This window comes from Rattus norvegicus, chromosome 1 (assembly GCF_036323735.1).
Source record: "Rattus norvegicus strain BN/NHsdMcwi chromosome 1, GRCr8, whole genome shotgun sequence".
NCBI classification, from domain to species: domain Eukaryota; kingdom Metazoa; phylum Chordata; class Mammalia; order Rodentia; family Muridae; genus Rattus; species Rattus norvegicus.
Window position 1 is genome coordinate 20,031,789 of NC_086019.1, and position 25,295 is coordinate 20,057,083.

Genomic DNA, 25,295 nt, shown 5'->3' on the forward strand with positions numbered 1-25,295 from the left:
TCAGGAAGAACTGTGGCCCAGGGAAGCCATGCAGACAATATGATCTCAGCTTTGTCTCTGATTTATCATGACAGTTGATGGACAGCACAGCAAATATACATCTTGAAAGTCCCATATATCTGAGGAATTAAAAAACTGTCTACTGTAGACAGTCATGTATTAATGTAATATATGTTTTATATTTATAAATTAATATATATAATTCAGTGCATTTATATATACATGAGTGAACCTGGTTAGTATCAACTCTGGAAAAATAACATTTCTTCTGCTAGGACCAATGTGGCTAACACACCCTTCTCTTTTAAAATTATTTTCTAGATAGGTAACAAAAGAATTTTTGAAGTGTTGGGGAAAAAAACTCATTACTTTAGTTAAAGTAAGCTAAATCTTTTGAGGTTGCATCAAATCTTTAAAGGAAGAGCAGTCTATTAAGGGTTTGTGATAGGTTCTCCAGTCAACATTTCAATTTTGAAGTTTACATAGCTATTACATTATAGCCATGTTGTATAGCCTTCCCTCCTGTGTGACAGGGTGTCTCTTAGCGTACATGAGACTTTCAACAGAGCAAAATAAACAATACAAACAACAGTCAAATAAAGTAATGATCAAGAATAATGTAAAATGTTTCATTGGTTTAACAAAGAATTGGATGTTCTAAAAGAAGGTGTATGTGTACACATTTAAGAAAGGAAGACCTTACGAAATAATGACAACATGCAGAAATTATCTAGACATTGGAAATTTCAATAAGTAATTATATAGGTATATGTGGTTATTAAAAAAAAAAGTACATTCCAGCAGAAACAGCCACAAAGGCTATGAGGAAAATGACTTCAGGGAAAGGTGAAGCCACTAAATTTCTACACTTATCAAAGGCTTTGGGTGTTACTCAGTTTTGAAACCTAATTCACGTTTTGCAAAACAAAGCTTAAGATTTGAGATAAACCAGGCCAAAGCACCCTGATCTGAAGGTCCCATTCCTTCTGTTGTTTTAGTTACTAAGTGTGGTCAAGTAAGCAGTTGAACACGAATCTGTTTTTACGTGGAAGTGGTTCTCAACTCTTGGCCCAAACAAGTTGAGCTCTCTCCTAGATAATTGCTATGTCACATCCTTCCCCATATTCTTTATGCATCTTAAGAGAACAGCAAAATGAAATTCTGAGAACTTGAAACTATCTTGAGCCCTAGAGTGGGAGTAGAGGGCCTATGGCACTGTCCCAGGGACATGGAAAACCTGAGAAAGCGCAACTGTAGATGCTATTTCCAACTCTGTCCAGGGAGTTGCTTTGGCTGGACTTCCTAGTGTGGATAGGAACCACTGTGCTTGCAACAAAGGAAGTCGCGCTGGCAGGCACCTTCTCGCTCTCCGCTTCTGGAGGGCTTCAGCGTTCCTCACTTTATGAGCTCCATCTGTATCCAGCTCATGCTTGAAACATGATCTTCTATGAAAAAAAAATGGAGAGGGAGGGAGGGGTGGTGGAAGGGAGGAGGGAAGGAAAGAGGGACGGGGAGGGAGAGAGAGAGAGAGTACACTAGAGAGCGCTAGAGAGCCAGAGCCAGACAGCCAGAGCAAGAAAGAGGAGGGGGAGTTTGAGGTTTGGTAAATGTAATCTTCAGAAAGAAGACAAGAGAGAATGATGTGGCTACTGTTCCTGGGTGTCGTTTTGTGTGTGTGTGTGTGTGTGTGTGTGTGTGTGTGTGTAGAAAGGTAAAGGCATACCTATACATGCAGCTTGTGGAGAACAAGAGTTCTCCCAAAGGCAGAAGACTTAGATAAGGTGATTACCATAGATGACTCTGTTTCCTTCATTGTTATAATTCAAGGTGGACCGCACGTCTTCTTTGTCCTGTCGTGGCTGTGGTTCCGTTAGGCCTCACGTAGCCGCCGTACTCACCTTTCGCCTTTTTGCAGTCCTTGTGTAGTCTGCCTTAGAATCCGTGCTTCCTTCACTGAGTCCAACTGTTGCTTACCCGCTCTAGTCACAAAGCTTCACGGCGTTCCAGAAACTACTGAAGAAAAGTGCCAAACCAAGTTCATGTCCATTTAAAATTCTAATAAAGTGAACATTGTCAGGATGGATAATTAAGGAGGACGCAGAGTCAAAGAGCTCAAACATAAAATCGGAACACTCAGAGTATGTGCATTAGTTTTTAATTTTATTACATTTTTATTTTCTAGTACAGAAAGCAAAGGACCAAAACAGTAATGCTGAAATACAATTTGAAGGATATCAACCAAAATATTTCTCAGTGACTCTTTCTCCTGAAAAATGGGCAGATTTTTTTCAGTCATTTTTTTTTTACTGTGAGAATGCACAAAATGCTATGAACCCAACGATATCTCAAAATTAATGGCTTTAAAGAAAAAAAAACTGAACCAAGGGAGGTCTCCAGGTTCTCAGTCTAATCCTGGGAATCCACAGAGATGCTCTCGCCATCAGACCAGCTCCATTTCACAAGGAAGGCTTTGATAAGCCACTCGGTTACTTTAGAACCAGTGGTGAAGGCAGGGGTCATAGGAAAGACGAACTGTGATTGACAGAGAAGATTCAGTGACCTTATATACCTACATATATTCATATAATTCTTTTTAAAGGCTACATCATTCATACTATTATATGAACATGCTATATTGCTGTAAAAAATACATTTAACTGAATTACATAACAGTTTCTTTTTTTTTCTCTAAGATGAAGATCTAATGTGTATCCTGGACGATATAAATTAGCAAACTTTGAAAGCTTTTGCTCTGTATATCTTACACTAGCCTCTGCCTCGTAAGTGCTGAGGATTTAAGCTTATGCCACACATGTAATAATGGGCTACGTTTTATAGTAGAACTGCTGGTCCCAGGCTGGGGACAAAGGTCAGTGGTAAAGCACTTGTTTAGCATGTGTGAGGCCTGAATTCAATCCCAAGTACTGAAATAAACTCCCAAACCAAATTCATGTCCATTTAAAGTTCTACTAAATTTATGGGCCCTTAGAAAGCAGAATTGTTTGTCAATTTCCACTCTTGTGAGCTCTTGATATTCTCAGACTTTCCCTTCATTTTTATTTGCTTAAAAATTTCATACAATGTGTTTTGATCATATCCACCCTATCCCTAAACTCCTCTGAGATCCATACCCTACTTCTGTACCCACCCAATTCTGTGTCCTTGTATTTTTTAAAACCCATCAACTTCATCAAATTCAGTTCATGCTGGCCATTTACTCTTGGGTGTATACGGATGCCCTGCCAGGTGCCCTAACAAAAATTGTTTCTCCATCTTCTAAAGTTGCCTGCAGCTTCTCAACCATGGGTATTCATATCCATCTCCTGCCCATGCTGGGACTTTATCTAGCTAAAGCTTGTTTAGTTCTGGTGCATGCTAGCACAACCACTGTGAGCTTATATGTCCAACTTTCTTCTTATTTGTAGGAAATGCTGTTTCCTTGTGGTCTTACCCTCACCACCGTTATCTCTTGTCATCTTCTTACTCCTTCTTCCTCAGTTAACCTTGAGCCTTGGGAAGAGGGATATGATACAGGCGCCCCTGTGCTCTGTAGATTCTCACTCTCTGTACCTTGACCAATCGTGTGTCTCTGCTTTAATGACCATCCATCAAGAAAAGAAACTCAAGAAGCTTCTAATGAGGACTGAGAGATACACTAATCTATGGCTATAGCAATGATATCCTTAGCACCCAGTTTAATATTATACCAATTTAGTAGAATATTAATAGTAGGTGCTATTACTATATCATAACTGTAGCTCACAATATTCACGTGTGGTTAAGATTAATGATTACTTGGAATCTTTAGATATGTGTGTTTTACTTGGAATATCATAGAAGTCAGGAAATTAGTAAGGAGTCGTGAAGGTGGCTTTAAATGGAGGAAAGGTATAATGTAGTGGTTTAAATGGATAAACAGGACTGAGACAGGAAGAGTTGTGTGGAATGGAGAGGCTGTAGATCAGAGGATGAAATACGTGGAGAAAAAAAAACTAAAGACCTTTTGAAAAAGTCATATGAAAACTTACTACTGGAAAGGCATCATAACACACACATATGTATATGTAAACACACACATATCTATACACACACATATATAGATATACATATATATTTGGTTCTGCTTTATGGTTTTATATTACGATAATGTTGAGAATTTTATTTTAATTTTATAACTGGTTCTTTTTGTTTTAATTTATCGTAATCAACCTTTGCCAATTTTGTCCATTATCTTCAGTTCATAAGACATGGCATATTAGCCTGTTGCTTTTGCACATGGACTGTACACGTGAGACTCTCCTCTCGTTTCTGAAACTGTAACAACAAAGGAGACACGAGATGGAGGCACTAGATGGAGGGATGTGCAGAAAGGTCGGGCTTGTGGGCGGAGGTGGGAAGACCATTACCGCCTGATGCCCTCGTTCTGTTGACCCTGAAATCACGCTGAGAGAAAGGAGGGAGGGACTTGCTAGAGCTGTCAGTCATTGCATGCGTCATGTATCACCCAATCACTGACAGGCAGCTACCATCACCACTACCAAATGCTGCCCAATGCTTTCAAGAAGGCGAAAGAACCCTCTCTTCCTTGTCCCCTTTTCAATGCAACTCCTTACGTGGAGATTCTGCCATTTTCTCTCCACTTCGTGTTCCTTTAGGCCATCTTAAAAAAGTCAGTATTCACATCCCAAAGGAAATTAACATTATGGTATAATAAACTATCAAAAACATGTTCAAAGGGACTTAAGAAGTGGCTCGGTGGATGAAGCATGAGCACAAGAATCTGAGTTTGGATCCCTACTATCCAGTGGGAAAGTAAAGAGGAGAGGATTTGCCAAGCTAACTGGACAGCTAGTCAAACCAGAGTAGCAAGCTCTGTGTTCACTGAGAGAACCGAGATCCTGCCTCAACAGTTAAGACAGTGAGAGAAAAAAGGCACACAATATTGACCTCTGGATTCTGCAAGGTATGCACATGCACACACAGGTGCATATACTTGCACATACAGAGATACATTACACACACACATCTCAAGACATAGCAAATACTATTCAGTGAAGCCAATTTTATGTAATTTGGTTTTCCAAGTACATATTTATTGGATATTTATTATTTGGTTATTTATAAATAATGAAAGAAAAGATGGCTCATGATGAACTCCAATATTCAGATATTGTATTAGTGACTTTCAGTTCTATGATTTGCTATGACTCCGTGACCTAAAGCCAATTACGGACTAATTAGTTTATTTTGGCTTACAGTTTGGAGGGGTGTCCATAATGTCAGGGGAGGCATGGATGTAATGAAGCAGACATGTGGATAGGAACAGTTTACTGAGAGATCACATTTTCATCCACACCCAAAAATACAAAGAGTGAACTGGAAGTCAGGCAGAGCTAAAATCCCTCAAAGCCTTCCAGTGCCAAGTGTCTTCCGGCAAGGTCTGGCAGCTCCTCAAATGCTTTCTAACTTCACTAAACATTACCAGCCACTGGGACCAAGTGTTCAAAGACCTCACCCTACTGGGGAGGGGGAGTCGCAAGGAGCAAACTACCACAAACTCAAACCACCACGTGTATACTTATGGTTTACTCATTCCTTAAGCTTACTAAGCTTAAGATTTGTACGCTTATCTTTTATAAATCCTTAAATTAACCTTTATTTTACTTCTTAGAGATTGCAAAGTTCTCGACATTGCTAAAATATAAAGCACACAGTTCTTATGACAATAAACACTAAAGTTTAAAATTTTTAATACAAATAAAAAGATAAGATAAAGAAGCTAATATGAACACGTAACATTAAGTCATCACTTGAAAGCACTGGATTTGAGTGCAAGATAACATAAGCTAATGTAGCAAGACAAAAGTCCTCACTGAAGTCTTCTTGAGGGATTTTGTAAAAAGGTTGCTTTCTCTGTGAAACATGGCAGGCTTATCTGGCTTCCTTTGCTTTAGTCTTTATTTCTGTTCCAAATAGCACTAAGTGATGTTTACTGAAATAGGATGTTATTATCTGTGATATAGATGAGATTTTGAACACCGAACACAATGTTCCATTTTGATAATAAAATCTGAATGTGTTAAAAAAAATCAATGGAGCGAGATCAACAGAATAACAAAAATGTACAAGGAGACTCAATCTTTAGAGATTTCTAACCCATAGGAAACCATCAAATTAAGTCTTGGAGACCAGACATGAGGAGAAAAGTGGCATGGCTAAAATTCTAAAGTCCCAAATGGTCATAGATCTATGTATTTAGGGCAGAGATGTGTGAATGGATAGACAATGATAAATGAATTATATCCTTCTACTTGTGTATTGTTAACAGTGTGTTAGTTCATTGAACTCAAACATCCAAGAATAATATAAACCGTTTCATCTCTTTTTGGCTTATGTTCACAGAAAATCACAATGATCTAAGTGGCCTGAAAACCAGGTTAGAAACTGCTGACCTTAGAAACAGTGGACTCCTAGGAGCTTTAAATGACACCATGGACAAGTTATCAGCCATTCCGAATGGTAAGCCTCGGGGTCCCTGCGTTCTGCACCAGCTGATTTTTAATATGGATGAGTCTTGGTAGCTTTTACCATTTTCCTTAACATTACATCTCCATCAGACACAGGCTTCCCTAATTATGCATTGTTCTTTTGAGAACCAGAACCTCGTTTAACATTATGATAGTGCTTATTCTTCATTACCCTCAGCTGACATGCATAGGAAAATGTTATAAAATGAGAATATAGATGTCATCTTACTATGTCGTCATCCCTGTTTTGGCCTAAGTACTCTGGCAGCAGTGAGAAAGAACAAAATCATAATGTACTGGTCTCTACTATAACGAAGTCACAGATTATTAGAGTCACTACAGCAACAGACAAGAGCCTATACCAATTTCGTGTCCTGCTCAGCTAGAATGAACTCCTTAACCAATCCAAATTTCCAAAACATTACTGGTCAACCCATTTCTGCAATATCACCCAACCCATTGTTGAACAATGGTTTTCTATTTACAATTTTTGTTTGACATTAGTTTCTGACAGTGAAAATTCTTTTAGGGATCTTATTTTTACACTTTACCAGCAGACTACATGCTAATCTCTCATGCTAATCTCTCATGCCAATTCTACAAGGTGGCTACAATTGATATTTTTATTTTGCAAGTAAGAAACAGAGTAGTGAAGGCCATTGTTCAAAGTGAAGTGCATGAGATTTGAACTTTGCAGTTTATCTTTGGAGCCTGTATCCTAAGCCACCTAGACAGCCACACAAGCATGGGTCTGTTTATACAATTGTATTGGTCATTTTATATCTCTGAAATTAAAAAAAAGCATATAAACAGGTTAAAGAAACAGATGAATGTTAGCTCATGATTTCAGTGTACGGTTAGCTGACTACCCAGCTGTCCTTGTGGTGGGACAGAATATCAAGTGGCCACTTACCTCACAGTGGTCAAAAGACAGGTCCAGAAGACAGAGGCTGGGACTCAAAACCTTCAATCATACCTCAGTGCTTTACTTCCTCTGGTCAGGCACCACCATCTTTCACAGTTTCTACCCCCCTAATAATGCAATCAAATTATTATTTGATCAGTGGATTCAGCCATAGATGAATGAAATAACTCATCATTCAAACACTTCCTAAAGTCCAAGCTCTGGCAAAAGTCCTTTAACACAGGAACTTCTAGCCAAACCACAAGAACTGTGTTTTATATACAAGTTACGATCCGAAGTAAGGCCATAATACTACAAAATAAAAAAATACTAAAAATTAGATTTTATTTTATTGAGTAACTTTTTATGGAAACTGGCAAAGTGCCCGTGCAGAAAACAAGTAGAAATGCAGAGTCACAGGCTCTAACATTCCCAAGAAGTCTACCCTAAAATGAAAGTACAATCATTTTCCTTCCATGGACGTACAGGATAAACCTTAACTCTAGTTTTGATGTAGTTTCATGGGCCATGGGTATGGATTCCTCCCTCCACAAGAAATCTCCATATAACCCCTAAACTGCATACTTAGAAAATAATCACTTTGCTGTTTTAAAAACTAATTGGGCACTTATCATAAAGCTCCCTGAGAAAATTTAATTTAGTTTAAAAAAACAAAAACAAAATACAAAAATCAATTGCTTCATTTGCTACAGCTGATTGACACACCAGTTCTGCCTTTGCCCTCCGTAAATGCGTCCCTGAGGTTAGCCAGCTGCAACCTCCCTCTGCCAAGCATGAATGGAACCATCAACCTTTGTTCTTTGTTTCCTTTTTCATGCCCACTTGTGCCAACAGACACGGCTGCTAAACTGCAGGCTGTCAAAGAGAAAGCCAGAGAAGCCAATGACACCGCAAAAGCTGTCCTGGCCCAGGTTAAAGATCTGCATCAGAACCTAGATGGCCTGAAGCAAAACTACAATAAACTAGCAGACAGCGTGGCCAAAACGAATGCTGTGGTGAAAGATCCTTCCAAAAACAGTAAGAGCTCCTTTCTCATTGTGACAATATCATCTATTACTCCACTCTGTGACAGTAGCCCTGACTCACGGGTGGTAGAGCTTGAAACCCTTGAGTTCATGCCGTCTTATGCGAGGATGTGGGTGTAAGAATTGCAGGGCCCACCATGCCAGCATTGAAGTCTCCCACCTCTGCCTAGGAGCCTTCTTCATTTAATTTTATCCAATCAAGAGGAAGCTAGGGATTCTCAAAGTTTATAGGCTATTTGGTATGTAGATGTCAAAACTTTTTAATCTGTTAGTGTAATTGAAAATACGGTTATACTCAGGTGACTATATGCTTAAGACTGGAGTTGCCTGGAACAGAGTTTAAGGGGCATACTCATCAGGAGTCCCATTAGAGCAAGATACCACTTTAAAATGAATTAACTTTAGACGTTTTTCTGTATTTATTATTTAAAGTCCAATTAATATCTCTAGGAAATAAAACAGTTACCTACTTTATAACTAATACTGTCCCCACATCTCATATATTGCATCAAATTCATTGACTTAATTAGAATTTACTGAGAAATCTGAAAGAATTTAGTGTAACGATTTATATTTTTGCTTAAGTTGCGTCCACAAACATTGGTATTTCTTCCAATGCTTTCCTTCCTTGTCACATGGTAAGACAGTATCATGGCATATGGTTTCCATAAAAGGAATGTGTAAATTCTTTTTACTTTTTGCTTTTAAGAAACTAGACTATCCACTAGCATTTTGATAAAGTGTAAGAACATTTATAGACTGTGACGACAGGAGACCTTGTTATGGTAGTCATTCAGGAAGATGTTCATGACAGCCTCCTGGGCAAGGAGGAAAGGAAAGACAAATGTTATGTGCTTCCGATCTGGGAGGAAGAAAGAAAGACCCACTCCTTACCCCCTCACCATTCTTCAAAGAAGAAAGGGGATAAGGACAAATGTTATTCTTTTTTGTGTAGACTCAGCGATAACCCATATGTTTTAGCCACCCCACTGGACTTACTCCTTCTGACATGCCACAACATGTCTTCAAGTCAGGAGAAAATAGATTTAAAAGTAGACTTACCATTTTAATTCTCTTATCTCATAATGTAAGATATCATTTTGTTGTGGTTCAGAACGAATCTCAGCTGATGAAGCCATTGACATGATGCTGTTGCTTGTGTAACTACATCCTCCACCAAAGAAACATCTATTGCTAAATATTAATCGAATATTATCTTTTTATCTTAACATCTTCTTCAGTGTAAACAGCCTGCTGAAGGGGCCTTTTTTTCTTTTTCTTAGTTAAAATGTTTTTCGTGCAATGTTCTTTGATCATATTTTTGAGTGCTTTTATCTTCAATGCTTATGTGAATTAAGATAAAATGTATTTGTAAAAAGCATCAATTTAAAAGTGCTACTTTTATGATACTTTATAATTCCTGTAGAAAATCTTTCCCTCACGAATTTTCTAATTTCTTTTTGTTTTACTTCCATATGGAATTTCCTGCAGAAATCAGTATGTATACCTTCTCCATATGCTTTCAGTAACCTCTGTATTCTTCCGCTTATAGCAAAAGAGCTTCAGGTTTGCATGTGACCATGAATAGGACCTGCTTCCAGCACTGCCTAGCTACTCTTTACATGATTGCATATATACATATATATATATAAATATATATATAAAAGAATATATATATTAAAGAATATATATAATAAAGAATATATATATGTATAAAATAAAGAATCTTTTTCCAATGAGACTAATATGTGGGTGTATTCAGTATAAAATGTTTCAATAGTGCAGTAGAAACCTAATGAAATATTTGACTCTTAGCCACATAAAAGTGTAAAACTGACTTTTTCAACAGACTGAGATAAATCACCAAGTCTCTGATAGTGCAAATTCAGCCAAAGGGCTCAAATGACTTCCCTGCACATGAGTGAAAGGAGCTAAAATAGATTATGTTGTTGCCACCCCCAAAGCTTACTTTTCCTCATTCAATCTAAGTAACCATTCTCATGATTAAATTGGTTCTAAACAACTCGTCTTGAAATAAAGTTGGTCCTAAATAAATGAGTAACTCATTTAATTCTAAAAATATTGTCACTTAAACATTTCACAGTTTGAGCTGAACTTCACAGCATTACACTTAACTAGGGAGAATAATAATAAAATCAAACACGTCATAATCTAACAAACGTGATTGAGGCTGGCCTTTGTGGAAAAATGTTATAGAAGAACTGAATTACTATAGGGGGTTGGGGATTTAGCTCAGTGGTAGAGCGCTTGCCTAGCAAGCGCAAGGCCCTGGGTTCGGTCCCCAGCTCCGAAAAAAAGAAAAGGAAAAAAAAAAACAAAACAAAAAACAAAAAACAAACTATAGGACCACTGAAGAACACGGCCTTCAGCCTTGGCACAGAGTATAAGAAAAATAAAAGCGACATAAAAAAGTACTGAGCAACTAATAAGTTAGAGTTCAGAAAACAATAAAACAGATAGTCGGAGGGTTTGTCAAGAAAAATGAAAGCACAGCCAGGTAGTTCCTAAAGGCCATAGAACTATATAAAGAAGAAAGTGTAGCAGTGAAGAGAGTACTTCGGAAAAGTCCATGCTAGTACATTCTAATGCCTACAACATACAGCCGACAGTATTCCAGAAGAAAGCTCCATTGGTCAAACTCTAACTGGAGAAGCTATTTTAAAATCTACTCAGTCAGACAATTGGGGAGCAAAATGAGAACATTTTCAAATACTTCTGTACACGAAGCCTCAAAGATCCAGCATCATGGATGACTCGGGTCTCAGAGCTGCAGAAAGATGGTTTCCATGGGGCTTAAACAACTTTGGAAAGTAGAGGCAAAGGCAGAGGGCCAACCTCCATTTATTTCCATTTTAAAGCAATTGAAAAGGCTTCCAGGAGATTTAGGAGAAATGGGCCTAATATTTAACCTTGGCCTTAGTAGTCTTGGCTTAACTCCTCGTTTTCTTTATGAATCTAGCTGTAAAACCCCATTAATTCTAGAATAAGTCATAAAATTATAACACTAGAGGATTAGAAGAAAGAGAACAACGGACAAGTACAGAACACAAGAGGTAGCAATGACACGGTCCCTATATGACTAGTGCCTCAATCCAGTAACCCTGCAAACATTAGTAGTAGCTGTATATTGTTTTAAGTTCCACTAACAGTATAATGCACATTGATGAGCATAAATCCAAGTTACCTATTTCAAAATGCAGTTTAAAGGTGCTGATGTTTAGGACTGATGACTGCGCTCAATAGTCAAGCTTTTGTCAATCAAGCCTTCGGCCCTGGGTTCTGGCCCTAGCTCAGACAAAACCGAAATGAAACAGAATAATAGCTTATGTCCATGTGAACATATGGACTTCAGTCCTAAAGATTAGTTCTCAGCCTCCCAACCTCAGCCAAGCAGCAGATTAGTCATCGTTTAAGTCCAGAGCAGGTAGATTTAGACCTTATAGAATTTTTTTAGGGTCGCAATTATAGAGAGCTGAACAGTACAAACACAGTTAGACAGCAGATGTCATGGTTTGGATAAGATGGCCAGCATCCCAGAAATTGAATAATTGGCTTCCCACCCCTTATCCTCCCCTCCACGGTGTCTTGCACAACCCTGTGAGCACACACTGGTCCTTGCATCAGATAATCTTTAACCATTTTTAGGTTAAAGCTTTTAAAATTGCAAATTTTCAACCTCTTTGTAACCTACAAAAAAGCGTACAAACCCAGTATACAGTGCAGAATTATGAAAGTAAAATTGAACTGAAATTTGAAAGATTTAATTAAAGAATAACAAAGGACTTTAGATTCAGTGTTCAACATAATGTTCTTCAAGCTGTATCTCCATAGCTTCTCTCGCAAATATGTGCAAGGAAAGACAAAAAAAAAAAAAAAGAAGAAGAAGAAGAAAAAGAAAAGAAAAGAAAAGACAAAACAAACAATTTTGTTCAAGAACCTTAATTTTAATGTGGCTTATGTGTGGACAGGACAGGCAATATTTTAAACACACCCCATTTTCATTTGTCTGTGACTAAAGCTCGATCCTGTAAAGGTCAGCTTTGGGAAGAAAAAGTCAGCTCTGATTAAGCTTATCACATCTTCTGTTTTGAATGCCAAATTTCATCTTCATCACAAAGCTGAAGGCTTCCTCTAACATCTCTGGCCTGCTCTAATCTTAACTAAACTATTCACAATTGGCCTCACGCCATCACGGTCTTTCAGCCATCAATCACAGTCTGGCTTTTGTCACGTGGGTAAAATGAAATTAATGAATACAGTTTCCTGCTGTTCTGTCTCCTATGTCTGTGGTGGTGGTGGTTGGTTGGGGTGGGAGTCAGTGCATGCCCAGCCACACACACCGATGCTAATTTTGCTCTGTGTAGTTGCAGACGCAGGTGCTACTGTGAGAAATCTAGAACAGGAAGCTGATCGGCTAATAGACAAACTCAAGCCCATCAAGGAACTTGAGGACAACCTAAAGAAAAACATTTCGGAAATAAAGGAACTGATCAACCAAGCCCGGAAACAAGCTAACTCTGTAAGATCTTATTTTCAGAATTAAGAACTACTAATTAATAAGTGTTACCGTTGTTCCCAGAGAGAATCTTCCTCAATGGACCTGATGAATGAGTCATTCATTACCTTTTAATTTAAAGGCTATTTTCGGTGGGTAGAAAGGAAGAAGTAGCACTTCTTTTTCCCCTGCAGATTTCAAAGGCATTTCATGAAAATAAGCCATACTTACTGTTTGAGAATTAGGAAGTCCAGTATATTTTGTTTATTCTTTAATATAGTAAATCAGACAACAAAAGTACCATGCTGAAAGGCGTGAGTGTCTTACTCATGAAAGACCTAAAAAGTCCAATGAGTGGAGTTGCAACCTGAGTTAACAAGCAAGTGTAAGAAAAATAGAACCATTATTCTAATTAAGCGTTATACAGCCTTTGCCTATTTTTATAAACACACACACACACACACACACACACACACACACACAAACTTATTTTTGTTGTAGGATGTTTTTATATTTATGGAGTAAAAATAGGAAATATCTCACTTGAATTTTTGCCCTGTATTTATTCAGTTAAAAAACTATTCAGACAAACAGAACTCTGTTACATGCTAAGGTAGTGCGTGGTCACATTTTATGCTATTTATTTCTTTTGGTTTGTGCCACAGTGTCTGTGTATAGGTCTGAGGACAGCATGTGGGAGTCTGTTCTCCCCTTCCACCCTGTAGGTGCTAGAGATTGAACTCTGTCAGGCTGGAAGCAAGGATTCTTACTCACCATTCCTGAACTAGGATACTTAAATGACATTTTGAAACTTTAGATGTGCAAAGTTAAGCCATGATGGCTTTAGAAATGATAGACTTTAATAAGATACTTTTGAGTATTGTCAATTTTAACTTAAAATTTCATAAAACATTTCATTAAAAAACTTAGTAGCTGGGATAATCAGAAAGAAGTTCTCATTAATCCATCAATTATTTTAGTTTTAGTAGTGGCCAAGAATATGCCTGAATGATAGCATATATTTGTTCTTCCTTATGTGTGTGTAAGACATCTAAACAAGGCTGTGGCAATCAAGTTCCAGGAGAACATTGAAAAGGACCTTATATTTACTAAAGAAAACCTCAGGGGGAAAAAAAACAGATTAGAGAAGACGGTATAATACAAGATAAAAAGCAGCAGTAATGATATTAGAGAAGATGCCTATTCCATTATAATATGAAAATGGTGTGGTATGATTGACAGGTAATCATTGTGTGCTTTTTGCACAACGTAAAATGAAGCTCAATGTTACGAGCTTACTCAGAGACATACATAATGAAAAACTGTATCTCTTATGCACAATGCTTCTCCCATTGAAGTATGCAAAGATGAATTAGGTAGATGTTGTACTCAGAAGGTTGATAACAGAGTAGATGAAAAATCGGGATTAATATTGGTTTTCTGTCTCCTCACTGCAAAAGAGCAGTTCAAGGAAGGGCAGGTTTATTTGGCCCGTGTTCCCCAGGGATGTGGTTAATCATGGCCGAGAAGTTAGGGCAGCAGGAGCAGGAAGCAGTTGGTCATACTGGGTCTGTAGTCAAGAATCAGAGTGTGACCGATGCTGGCGATCAACTTGCCTTCTCCTTTCGGTTCAGTTCCAAATCCCAGCCCATGGAACAGCACTTCCTACAGTTAGGATGAGTCTTCTTCATCTAACCAAATGTAGATGGCGAGCTGGACATTTTCTTTTCGGTGTCAGTCACACGACTCTGCTCTTTGCAAACTTCACGCCCAATTATACCACTTTTCTGACCCCCGCCCCTGCCAGGCTCTGTCTGCTCAGTGCAAAGTGCACTCAGCCCAAACTCAAGTGTTCCCATAATCTTTGGCAATTTCAGCTCGATTGTAAGGCTTTTTCACAAGACCATCTCTGACCTGGGAGCCCCAACCAAAATAAGGAAGAAAAATGCATACTTATAAAAAAATATCGATGCAGAATAAGCTTTTCCATTTTGAGGGGGAAGAACGGAAGGTTAATTGGACAGAAACACAACAGGGAAAAAATAAACCCTGAAGATCCATGTCCAGCATCCAGCATTCGTGATGGAATGTTCTGGGCTATAAAAGGCATGGGTAATCTCCCTCCTCCCCCGGCTCTGCCCCACCACAGCATACACAGCTTTTTTTGTTGGCTGTGCTCTAGTCCAATACTTTCCCTAGCTCATGAGTCTGGCATGTAAAAACGACCTGAGTTTCCCATTGCAACTTAGCTTTTACCTTTACCCATCCAGGCAGTAGCCTCATAGAACATCCTTGTCAAACTCCAGTCCTGCCATACATTGCCTACCCTCAGCAGCTCTCTGGAGACATGGTCCAGGACTAGTCCTGTCAATCAAAATTAGGTCATCAGGTTTGGCAACAAACACTTTTACCTACTGACCTATCTTGCCAGCTCAGTTAAGACATTTCCTAACCAAGGAACTCAGTGCACTTCTTTTAAAAGTGGCTATTTCAGCTCATTGATTGTATAATTGAGTCATTTGTGCTCTTTAATCACCAGCTGAAAGACTGCAGTATGCAGAGCATTGGGATACCTAGCAAAATTTAACTGTGTTTATGGTGTTTATCCGGTGAGTAATGTGCCGGGAGCACCTTAGAAATATCAACATCTTAGCAGTAATTTCATAAGCCTCACCATGAGGTTACACTAGAATACAGTAAATCGGGAGAACCGAATATCCCAATAGGGTATTTGTGTTCCAGAAATTTCACACCTCTTGCAAGAGGAATACATCCGAGAGGTTTCTCTTCAAGAATTGTGTAAATGCTCTGTTTTGATTTAGCTATTTTAAGTTGTTCACATGCAGTCAAACACTCTACCACTGCCTATACCCACTGGAAGCCAGAACATATGGTACTTACCAGAATAAATGTATAGTTATGATCTAGCTGTAAACAGTTGGACTGCCTGAATATTCCAGGTATTCAGGATACATTAGAAAAAAAACACACAGCAAGTCCAGGTTTATATGAATGGGTAAGGGCTGAGAGCAGGTGACTTTGCAGGATAATCCTGGCATATTGCGTATACTACTGCCCTTCTCGTCAGAGAACCAGACCTTATGGATATGGAAAGTGTATGACAGAGTACCTTAGTTGCAAATCTTAGTAAAATGATGCATGCCCGGGGTTCAGTGGTCACATGCATGAACTGGGCTCCCAAACTGAGCTTTATCATTTCACTTGGGTGCTCTCTTCCCGTTTGACACCCCCATCTTCTGGTGTCCCAGTTGTGTGATCTGTTACTTCTACCTTAGCTATGGAGAGCAGGTCTGAACCTCATCCTATGAGCTTAAATTTTATATACTCATCCTTCTCCACACCATAGCCGAGGGGTATTATTTAATTGGGTTCTTTAAGGAAACATGACTTGTTTACGATTTACCCAGCGATACTGTGGTATTAGACCTATGCCTGTAAAGCACTTATGAGTAAAGATAAAACAAACTATGCACAGTTACTTTTCATCGTGAGTCCAGACCCTTGGTGATTCTGAATATGGTTTCCTGCCAGGGATGGCTGCATCTACTGTTTAATCCTATTCATGAATTACAGTCAGATCTTTTATTTCATGTTCTCTTTGATCCTCTTATGATACCAGTGGCTTGTAGAACCTGCCTCAGACACCAATTTGTTCAGTGCCACAGTCTTTTTTCACGAAGCATTTGGTTCACACACTGCAAATTCTTAAAAACTCCTCGAATAGTATACCTCTGTTTGAACATTAAAAAGTATCCAACAACTGCATTTTCGTCTAACTACTCGCTATTACAGGGTCTTTCCTTTCTGTTGCTTTATCCTTTTAACCTCTAACCCTTGGATAAGTCTTTGCACAGCTGCTATTCTGCTGTCTGACTTTTGCCCACACAGCTTCTTCACAGTACTGGCTTGGAATTTCTATGTTTCATTCTGCTTTGACTACTCTCCACACTGCATATAGCAGGGAAAGTCTTTCACAGGAGAGACAACCAAGACCATCTTATAGGAGGAACACAGAGCAAATATCTGGGATCTAAGGTGACCCCTAGGCTTGAGCCATCCATTGTCTAGTTTGATCACAGCTTTGCAAGTGACAAAGGCGCACGTGTGCGCGCGTGCACACACACACACACACACACACACACACACACACACACCTAAGTTGACTTTTTATATAACTACAAGCACCACACAAAGCCTGCTTCTTTGCAGACCAATCCTCCGTATAGAGACATTGCTTAGTGACCAAAGAAGGAAACAGTTGTCACAGCAGGAGAATCAGCAGACTCATTCTTTTCCCAGAAGTCCCCAAATGTGAATCTGTCTGTCAGAGCCAAACAACTCTCTTTGACTTTCATTTCTGAACATAAAACATTTTGCATCTAGACCTCCTCCAGCGAGTATTCCTCTTCCATAGAAAAGACACACAGTGCTCAGACCCAACGTAAGACACAGAGATACCTGCTATGTATGCCATAGTACATAGAGGTGTTTGGTATCCTAATCAATCTTAGAGTCTGAACAAGTTTTCCATTGGGGTAACCACAATATTAGTTGGCTTTGCTCAAACATGAAAACGATACGAATAGCGAAAAGTGAAAGAAGACGTGAAAAGTGGGAAATTACAACCAGGTAAGGCCAGTAGGTATCCTAAGACCAGACATTTGAACAAGTAGCAGAGTAGTTTCACATCTTCTCTTCTCCTTGCCGCGCCGAGCAGCAATCACTGATGGTGATTTTGTACCTGACCTAAAGGAAATTAAATCCAATAATCAAATAGTGCTATTTGTGACTGAACGAAGAAGCCTCCTTTCACGGAAGTAAAAATTGGCATGAACAGTGCCCTTCTATTCACATAAGAATTCCCTTCTTAGCAATTTATAGTAATTTTTGAAGTACTATTCAAAAGGAAAGGGAGCTGTTACATGTATTAGTAGTGATAGACATTTGAAAATTATTTCCATCTCATTTCTTGGTAGGCTAATAAGAACTGTAATTTATTCTGAAATATGTATTCAGAGAGCAATGATTAGTACTCATATTGTTAGAAGATCTAGAACAAACTCTGCCTGGCCTCCTTAAACTGTAAGTGCGTGGGTGGGCTGGCAGTACCCTCTTGAAATAAACAAAAACTGGTTTCCTCTGAAAATGATACCCAGATCACTGAAAATTGGATTAAAACTTTTTTTTATCAAATAGCCCCAGTAAAGACCATTTCCATTTGTTTTTTCTGTAAAATCCCACTTGGAAAGTTTTCCTTCAAAGAATAGTATGAAGGTGTGTTAGCTGCATGGTTCCAAAAGAGTGGCAGGATGATCAGCCAGGGGAAGAATTACAAGAACATCATTGGCAAAATGCTAATAGAGAGCTAGTCCTCCGTGCACTCCCCAGTCAACCCAATGGTGTCTGCCTGTGGATATCTAATGATACTGCTTGGTGACTGAAAAATTACTTCAACGAATGAGGATGACTGTCTGGTGGTTTGGGATATACTTCAAATCTACAGAGAAATTTAGCTTTAGAGATTCACAGGATTTTGCCTCTTGTTTTCCTCGAAGATCAAAGTATCTGTGTCTTCGGGAGGTGACTGTATTCGAACATACAAGCCAGAAATCAAGAAAGGAAGCTACAATAATATCGTTGTCCATGTCAAGACCGCTGTTGCTGACAACCTCCTTTTCTACCTTGGGAGTGCAAAATTTGTAAGTGCAATATTCAACTTTTGAAAAGCTGTGTAGAAGCCAAAGGTTAGTCAGTGAGGAAATTATATAGAATGTAGTAGTTCAGCTCTGAGAGTGGCTGGAGTAGCTTTTCATGATTTAAATCTCATAATCTTAGCTGTGCAATGTTTGCAGTTCTAGCTATGTTATAAGTATAAACAAGTAGCAATTCTTTCCCGGGTCCAGGCACATCTCTTTTTTATCTGTCAGTATATCTGATATTTGTTTTTTATTATACTTTGCTCAGATCCAGCTGTTTAAGAAGAAAATCTAATAAGAATAAAAAAAATGTTTTTTTCTGTTCTCAAATTCAATAATAATAGCCCTCTGTGTTAATGAAGTGAAAATAACAAATTGTGTATTAGTTCTAACCAAGGCAAACTCGTGCTGTTTGTTGAATTTATGACTCAAACAGAAATTACATAAGCTCTGTCTGCAAACTCTCACACACTAGAATGAACGTGACTTGTTTATAGAAAATTTCCAAGGTGAAGAAGGTGGTAAACAGACTGGCTCTGGCAGAAGTTAGCATTTGCTCTTCATGTGAGGAGGCCTCTCTCACTTGTGTTAAAAATCACCACAGATTCCTCTGATATAAGATGTGTGTCTTGGGTATAACTATGAAGAATTCTCAACCCAATTATTTTACACGTCATTGAAAATTACTCCCCAAAGCTCCACTGTTCAGAGTGCTTTGTCCTGACGTGTGGTTTTGTTTTGTTTTGTTTTCTGTTCCTTTGAACCAGATTGACTTTCTGGCTATAGAAATGCGTAAAGGGAAAGTCAGCTTCCTCTGGGATGTTGGCTCTGGAGTTGGCCGAGTAGAGTATCCGGACTTGACCATCGACGACTCATATTGGTACCGTATTGAAGCATCAAGGTAACTTCTCAGCAAAGAATGAGATAACTGGATGGTATGGTTTTAAAGTAAGTCCTCTGTCGGGGGCTGGGGATTTAGCTCAGTGGTAGAGCGCTTACCTAGGAAGCGCAAGGCCCTGGGTTCGGTCCCCAGCTCCGAAAAAAAGAACCAAAAAAAAAAAAAAAAAAAAGTAAGTCCTCTGTCATCTTAACGAGGTAGCTGTATATGAGGATCCGTGTGTGCAGTGGCAGAAAAGCTATTCCAATCCTAACTTCGTAAAGTTATATTTTTGGTTGTGAACCTAGGTGTTAATGACCGAGCCACATCTCCAGCCCCTGGCTTCTTAATCTGTTTTCTGATAGGAGCTGGAGTAGGGTGAGAAAAGCTGTCTCACACATCTTAACCCGAAGAGACAAGAGAAAAAAATGCACCTACCTGTTCTTACTAAACAGACACGAGGGCATAAAAATAGTCATCACTACCTTTGTATACTTCATTCACTTCTAGTCTACACAGCACCTATAATCCCAGACCTATTCTCTCCCAATATACAGGGTCTGGTATCTAACACATAAGAGCCACCCATACTATTTTAAAAGGAAAGAACAGAGCTGAATGAACCCTGCTCTCTCCAAAACTCTAAGTCAGTTTTCAACATCTAGGAACATGTAGGCTACCTATGGGACCATATTAATCCTATTCTCCTTAACTTACCCTCTTTCTCCAATTCATATTTCACTGTTGAGCCCAGATGAGCCAGTGGTTAGGTAGAATTGTTGAAGACTTCAGGATGGTGGTAAAACTCATCAGAGAAAGAGAATGACTCGGGTTTGCTCAAAGTGAGAGATCCAAACAGTTTAGTTCAGTTTAAATGGGAATGAACTTTTCTACAGTAAAATGTTTGAAAGAAGGGCTGGGGAGGTGGCTCAGTAGATAAAGTGCTTGTCAGGCAAGCATCAGGGCAGAGCTCAGTCCTCCAAGGCCCATGGAAATGCCAGGCAGGTGTGGTGGCCCTCAAGTAATTCTAGCATCCAGAGAGCAGTAAGGAGAATTCCTTGAGAGAATTGCCTAACCAGTCTACTCATATTAGTGAATACTGGTTTCAACTGCCATATTTTCCTTCAGAGATTAAGATGACAAAATGATTGAGGAAGACTCTGCTCATCAGCCTTGGACATTCCCATGCAGGGACAGATACATGCACATGAAGCCTTACACACTTGTCCACCCATACACTTGAATTATACATACACTCATGTATACCAGTGCACACAAATGTTTACATGTTAACTTAATCAAAAGCAGTAACTTTAGTTCCTTTTAAGATATGTATGTGAGAGGAGAAAGAGTCAGAGAGAGGAGGGGTGGGAAGGGAAAAAGGATGAAGCTGATTTTACCCCCCATGTTAGTATCGGAAGGACTGAGTACTTTACTGTGTTTCACGATGTTTATCCCCTCACTGTACAGTTCTACCTGAAGAGATTCACCCTATTCAAGAAGCTTCTCTTGTTCCACAGATTTCACTTAGCACTGCCTCAAAGATAGAGTTTACCAAAATGAGACAGCAGGGAGAAGGCTATGATTAGGAAGGTTTGTTATGACTGCTTGTCTCTGAAGAGACCAGATTTTCATATTTAACAACTTATGGAAATCAATCATTTAAAAAAAGAAAATGAAATGATAATGACTTTCAGGGTTTTTTTTTTCTTCTGTAACTGAATTTAAAAGAGTACTACAAATTTGTATACACAACTCTGCAGACGAGAGACTGTGCTCTATACATTAAAATGACATGACCAACAATGAGGCCTGCAATTCTGGGAAGACTGCTCCAACAAATTAAGATCCATTAAAAGGAATTTTAGGCAGAATTATGCAGCTTGTTCTGCAGAAGGGTGGCTCATTTGGACTCTACGAGCTGAGTTAAATTTGACAAAATAACAAATGAAGTCATAAAATTTGTTTACGTTTCATGTCGTATAAAGCAGCAAATTATTATGCAAAGCCAGAAGGAAATGCTTCCCTTTTGATCTGTAACTGTTCCATCAGCTAACTGCGGCTTTCCTTTCATATCAACAGCCATACACTGAATTGGGTTAGGTTGTTCTTTCCGTATTTGAATGTTATGGTAAATACTTCGCAGATGTCAGATCTTTGTGTTTGCTTCAGAAGCACTGACTTCAGAGCGCTTGGCCCTAAACACAGTTCACTGAAGTCACCTGAGATGACTATCTCTACTTTATGTCTTTGAGACCTGAAGGTGATCAATTGTGATGCATATTTTATTTTTTGTATTTTTTCCCTTCCACTTTCAACACACATGTATGCCTGAAGAACGGGGAGAAATGGATCTATTTCTGTGAGAGCTTTGGATGGGCCCAAAGCCAGTATGGTGCCCAGCACCCACCATTCAGTATCTCCTCCTGGGTACACTATCCTAGATGTGGATGCAAATGCAATGCTGTTTGTTGGCGGCCTGACTGGAAAAATTAAGGTAATGAGCTGTTTCTCCTCCCTTCTCTCCCCGTTATAGACGACTAAGAGGTGTAGAGAATGACGTACACACCCGCCCATGTTTTCTTAGCTTGTTAAAGAATGTTCTTCTCTGGGGGGTTTGTTTTTTTCTTTGCTCTGAGTTATTTTTTTGAGATGTGGTCTTACTGTATCCAGACCTGCTTGGAACATGTAATCCTCCTGTCTCAGCCTCTCAGCTGTTATAATGACAGGCATGTGTCCTGACACCCAACAGAACCGCCATCTTTGACTTGTGAACATTCCAATCTGGAGGCACCATATTTCTAAGCCTTTAGTAGTAGTTTATTTCTTAATTGCGACATGCTCTTTTTTTGGCATTCTTTTCTTTTTCCAGTCATTTCAAAAGCAAAGTGTTTCTTAACTATGCATCATCTTTGCAATTACTTTATGATTTACAAAAGTGAAGTGCTATAAAGTTCATACATCTAATTAAAAGATTTACGAGTTTTCGGGAAATATCATAGGGGCCATATGCTTTCAAATCATGATATGCTTTAAAAAGTTTTTGAGTTGCTCTTCTCTTCATCCTTATGGAGCGATACACTTAATATTCATAATTGCCTTGTGGCAGGTCCTTGTGCATTTCAAATTGCAAAGTGTTTGCATTCGAGAGAAGCTTATGTTGATTAGATAGAATTAGGTGTTGAGAAACGACCCGTGGGTGAGATGCACGAACACAACCAAATATAATGGATAATCTGGACTTGTCACAATCACCCTGAGATGAGATTAGTCAGAAAATGTGAAAAGCCAGGGTGACCCCACATTCGTGAGAACTCAACTTTTCTCAGAGTGTGAAGCTAATTTGTTTGCTTTGTGCAAACGAAGGGACTCTGAAATGCAGGAGCTGATTCTACAGCTGCACAGTAAAGCCATCCTCTTCCATAGAACTGCATATAAATATATATAGTACGCAGTAATATATAGTCATATTGACAACTTTCTCTGCTCTCCTAAGGAAAAATTAAGGCAACACATAGTAATACAAGGCCATGAATTTTGAAGATACGTCCTTTGTATTCTTCCTCCATCATATAAAGTATGTCCTTAAGTAAGACACTTAACCACTTGTGCTCGGTGTTCTGTACTACAAAAGAGCAGTAAGAAAATATGCCTCACTCTCAGGTTAAAAGAAACAATGAGAAACTTTCTTAATATTTTATAATCCTCATCATGTGCTAAATTGCATTCTAAGCAGTTTACATGATTTATTCAATACTCAGCACATAACAAAGTGTCTTGATGTATTTTGGCTACTCAATTTATAAGCACAAACAAATTTTTCACTGTTCTAGAAACTGAATGGTCCAGGATCATGGCAGCAACAGGCTGGTTTGTAATGAGAGCCCTTTCTACATGGAAGGCTCTATATTGTTATGTGCTTTCTGTATGAGCAAAGGTACACAAATTTCCTTGGGCCTTTTGTGCAAGGACACCAATCCCATTCATGGAGGCTCCACCTTCCTAAACTTCCACATAGCTTGGCTGTTCTGGAACTTTCTGTGTAGACTAGAGTGGTCTGGAACTCACAGAGATCCACCTGTCTGCCTCCCAAGTGCTGGGATTACAGGTATGTGCCACCACACCTGGCTTTGTAGGGTAAGAATTTCAATATAAGAATTTGGGAAGGAAATAGATATTCAGGCCATAGCAGAGTAGATTTTAAAATCCCCCTTATTTCCTAATTAAGGAAACTGAAGAAAGGAGAATTTGAATGTTTGGCCACGTTACATAGTTATTAGTGGAAGGGATTGAACTTGAACATGGGGTAGGAGGACACTGCTCTTAACATCCATGCTTTAGTCCCACAGCGAGGAAGGAGAGCATGTGTTTAAAATATATGGAAAATTCCTAGAGTGTGGTTTTTATACCTTAAATAGTTTTTAAAAATTTTTGTGCACTTGTATGTTTTTGTGTTTACATGTGCATGAGGGTATGCATGCACATATATGTATGTGTTTACCAACCAAAGGCGGTTGGTAGGTATCTTCCAGTATGGCTCTCCTCAACCACTTTCCCAACTCTAGTGTGGGGGTATGCTGTCCATTCCAGTGCCTAAGCTACAGTCTGCTGCCATGCCTGACTTTCATGGATGTGCTGTAGATCCAAGCCCACGTCCTCATGCTTGTGCCACTGGAAAATCACTAGCTAAGCCACCTCCCCAAACCCAAACTCAAATATTCTTCATCATCATAATCATCGTCATCGTCATCCATCATCATTATCATCTCATCATCATCATCTCATCATCATCATCATCTCATCATTACCACCATCATCATCACCACCACCACCATCATCACCATCCTCACCACCACCATCATCACCATCATCATCACCACCACCACCACTACCATCCTCACCACCACCACCACCATCATCATCATCATCATCATCATCATCATCATCATCATCATGATGCAGGTGCCACTAGTGCAAAGCAGTTCTTAAATGGTCTAAGAATAAAGAGAACACAGAAGAAAGGAAATCTGTAGAAACTCTCAAGAAATCACTTGGACCAAGAGTTCCCAGGCTCCTGCTACACAAATGATAGACAAAAACCTACAAACACGCACTTAACAAAATTACTGCTTAAAACTCAAATGAGCAGGAAGATTTCTCAAGCGTGGCATCTCAGGATGCAGGGAAATTGGAAAAGCAAGTAAAAGCCACAGCAGGATGGTCCATCTCTAGTCAACCAAGAGGCTTCAGCTGTTAAGAGCATTCCAGAGACCTGTCTCACTAAAACAGTGGCCTTTGACCCCAGCTCTTCTACATGGCCACAGTACTGGGAAGAAATGCATATTGTTACATTAGGACTAAAGCTGTAACCAGAATATTTTACCCTTTCTTGGCCATCTCACTTATTTTCTGAAACATCACAATCTACTCTTTTCTTCCCCCGAGATAATTCAGACAGACTTATATGTCCATTACTCTTCTGGTGGCTATGACCAAATACATGACAAGAGAAAATTAAGAAAGGAAGGGTTTATTTTGGTTCCTGGTCTCTGGGTACACCCATCTTTGAAAGGAGAGGAAGACGTGGTACCACCCCTTTGGGAGTGTCATACTTCCCTTTCACAGGGGTCACCCAAGATCGTTGGACAGCAGAGATATTTATAATTCAATTCATAGCAGTAGCAAAATTACAGTTACAAAGTATCAGT

General features: G+C 39.1%; 1 protein-coding gene across 8 annotated transcripts in view; it reads left to right on the forward strand.

Moving 5' to 3' along the window:
- The window catches only part of Lama2 (laminin subunit alpha 2), a 647,931-nt gene that overhangs the window by 539,663 nt on the left and 82,973 nt on the right, over nt 1-25,295 (forward strand). For 7 of the 8 annotated variants that reach the window (XM_063264627.1, XM_063264628.1, XM_063264630.1 and 4 more), the window contains 6 exons: nt 6,403-6,519; nt 8,287-8,469; nt 12,863-13,017; nt 18,570-18,713; nt 19,478-19,611; nt 21,925-22,084. In XM_063264627.1, coding sequence (XP_063120697.1) covers nt 6,403-6,519; nt 8,287-8,469; nt 12,863-13,017; nt 18,570-18,713; nt 19,478-19,611; nt 21,925-22,084 — 893 coding nt within the window. Of the gene's footprint in view, nt 1-6,402; nt 6,520-8,286; nt 8,470-9,968; nt 9,975-12,862; nt 13,018-18,569; nt 18,714-19,477; nt 19,612-21,924; nt 22,085-25,295 lie in introns of all 8 variants that reach the window. The other variant, NM_001427039.1, reaches the window with a different exon arrangement.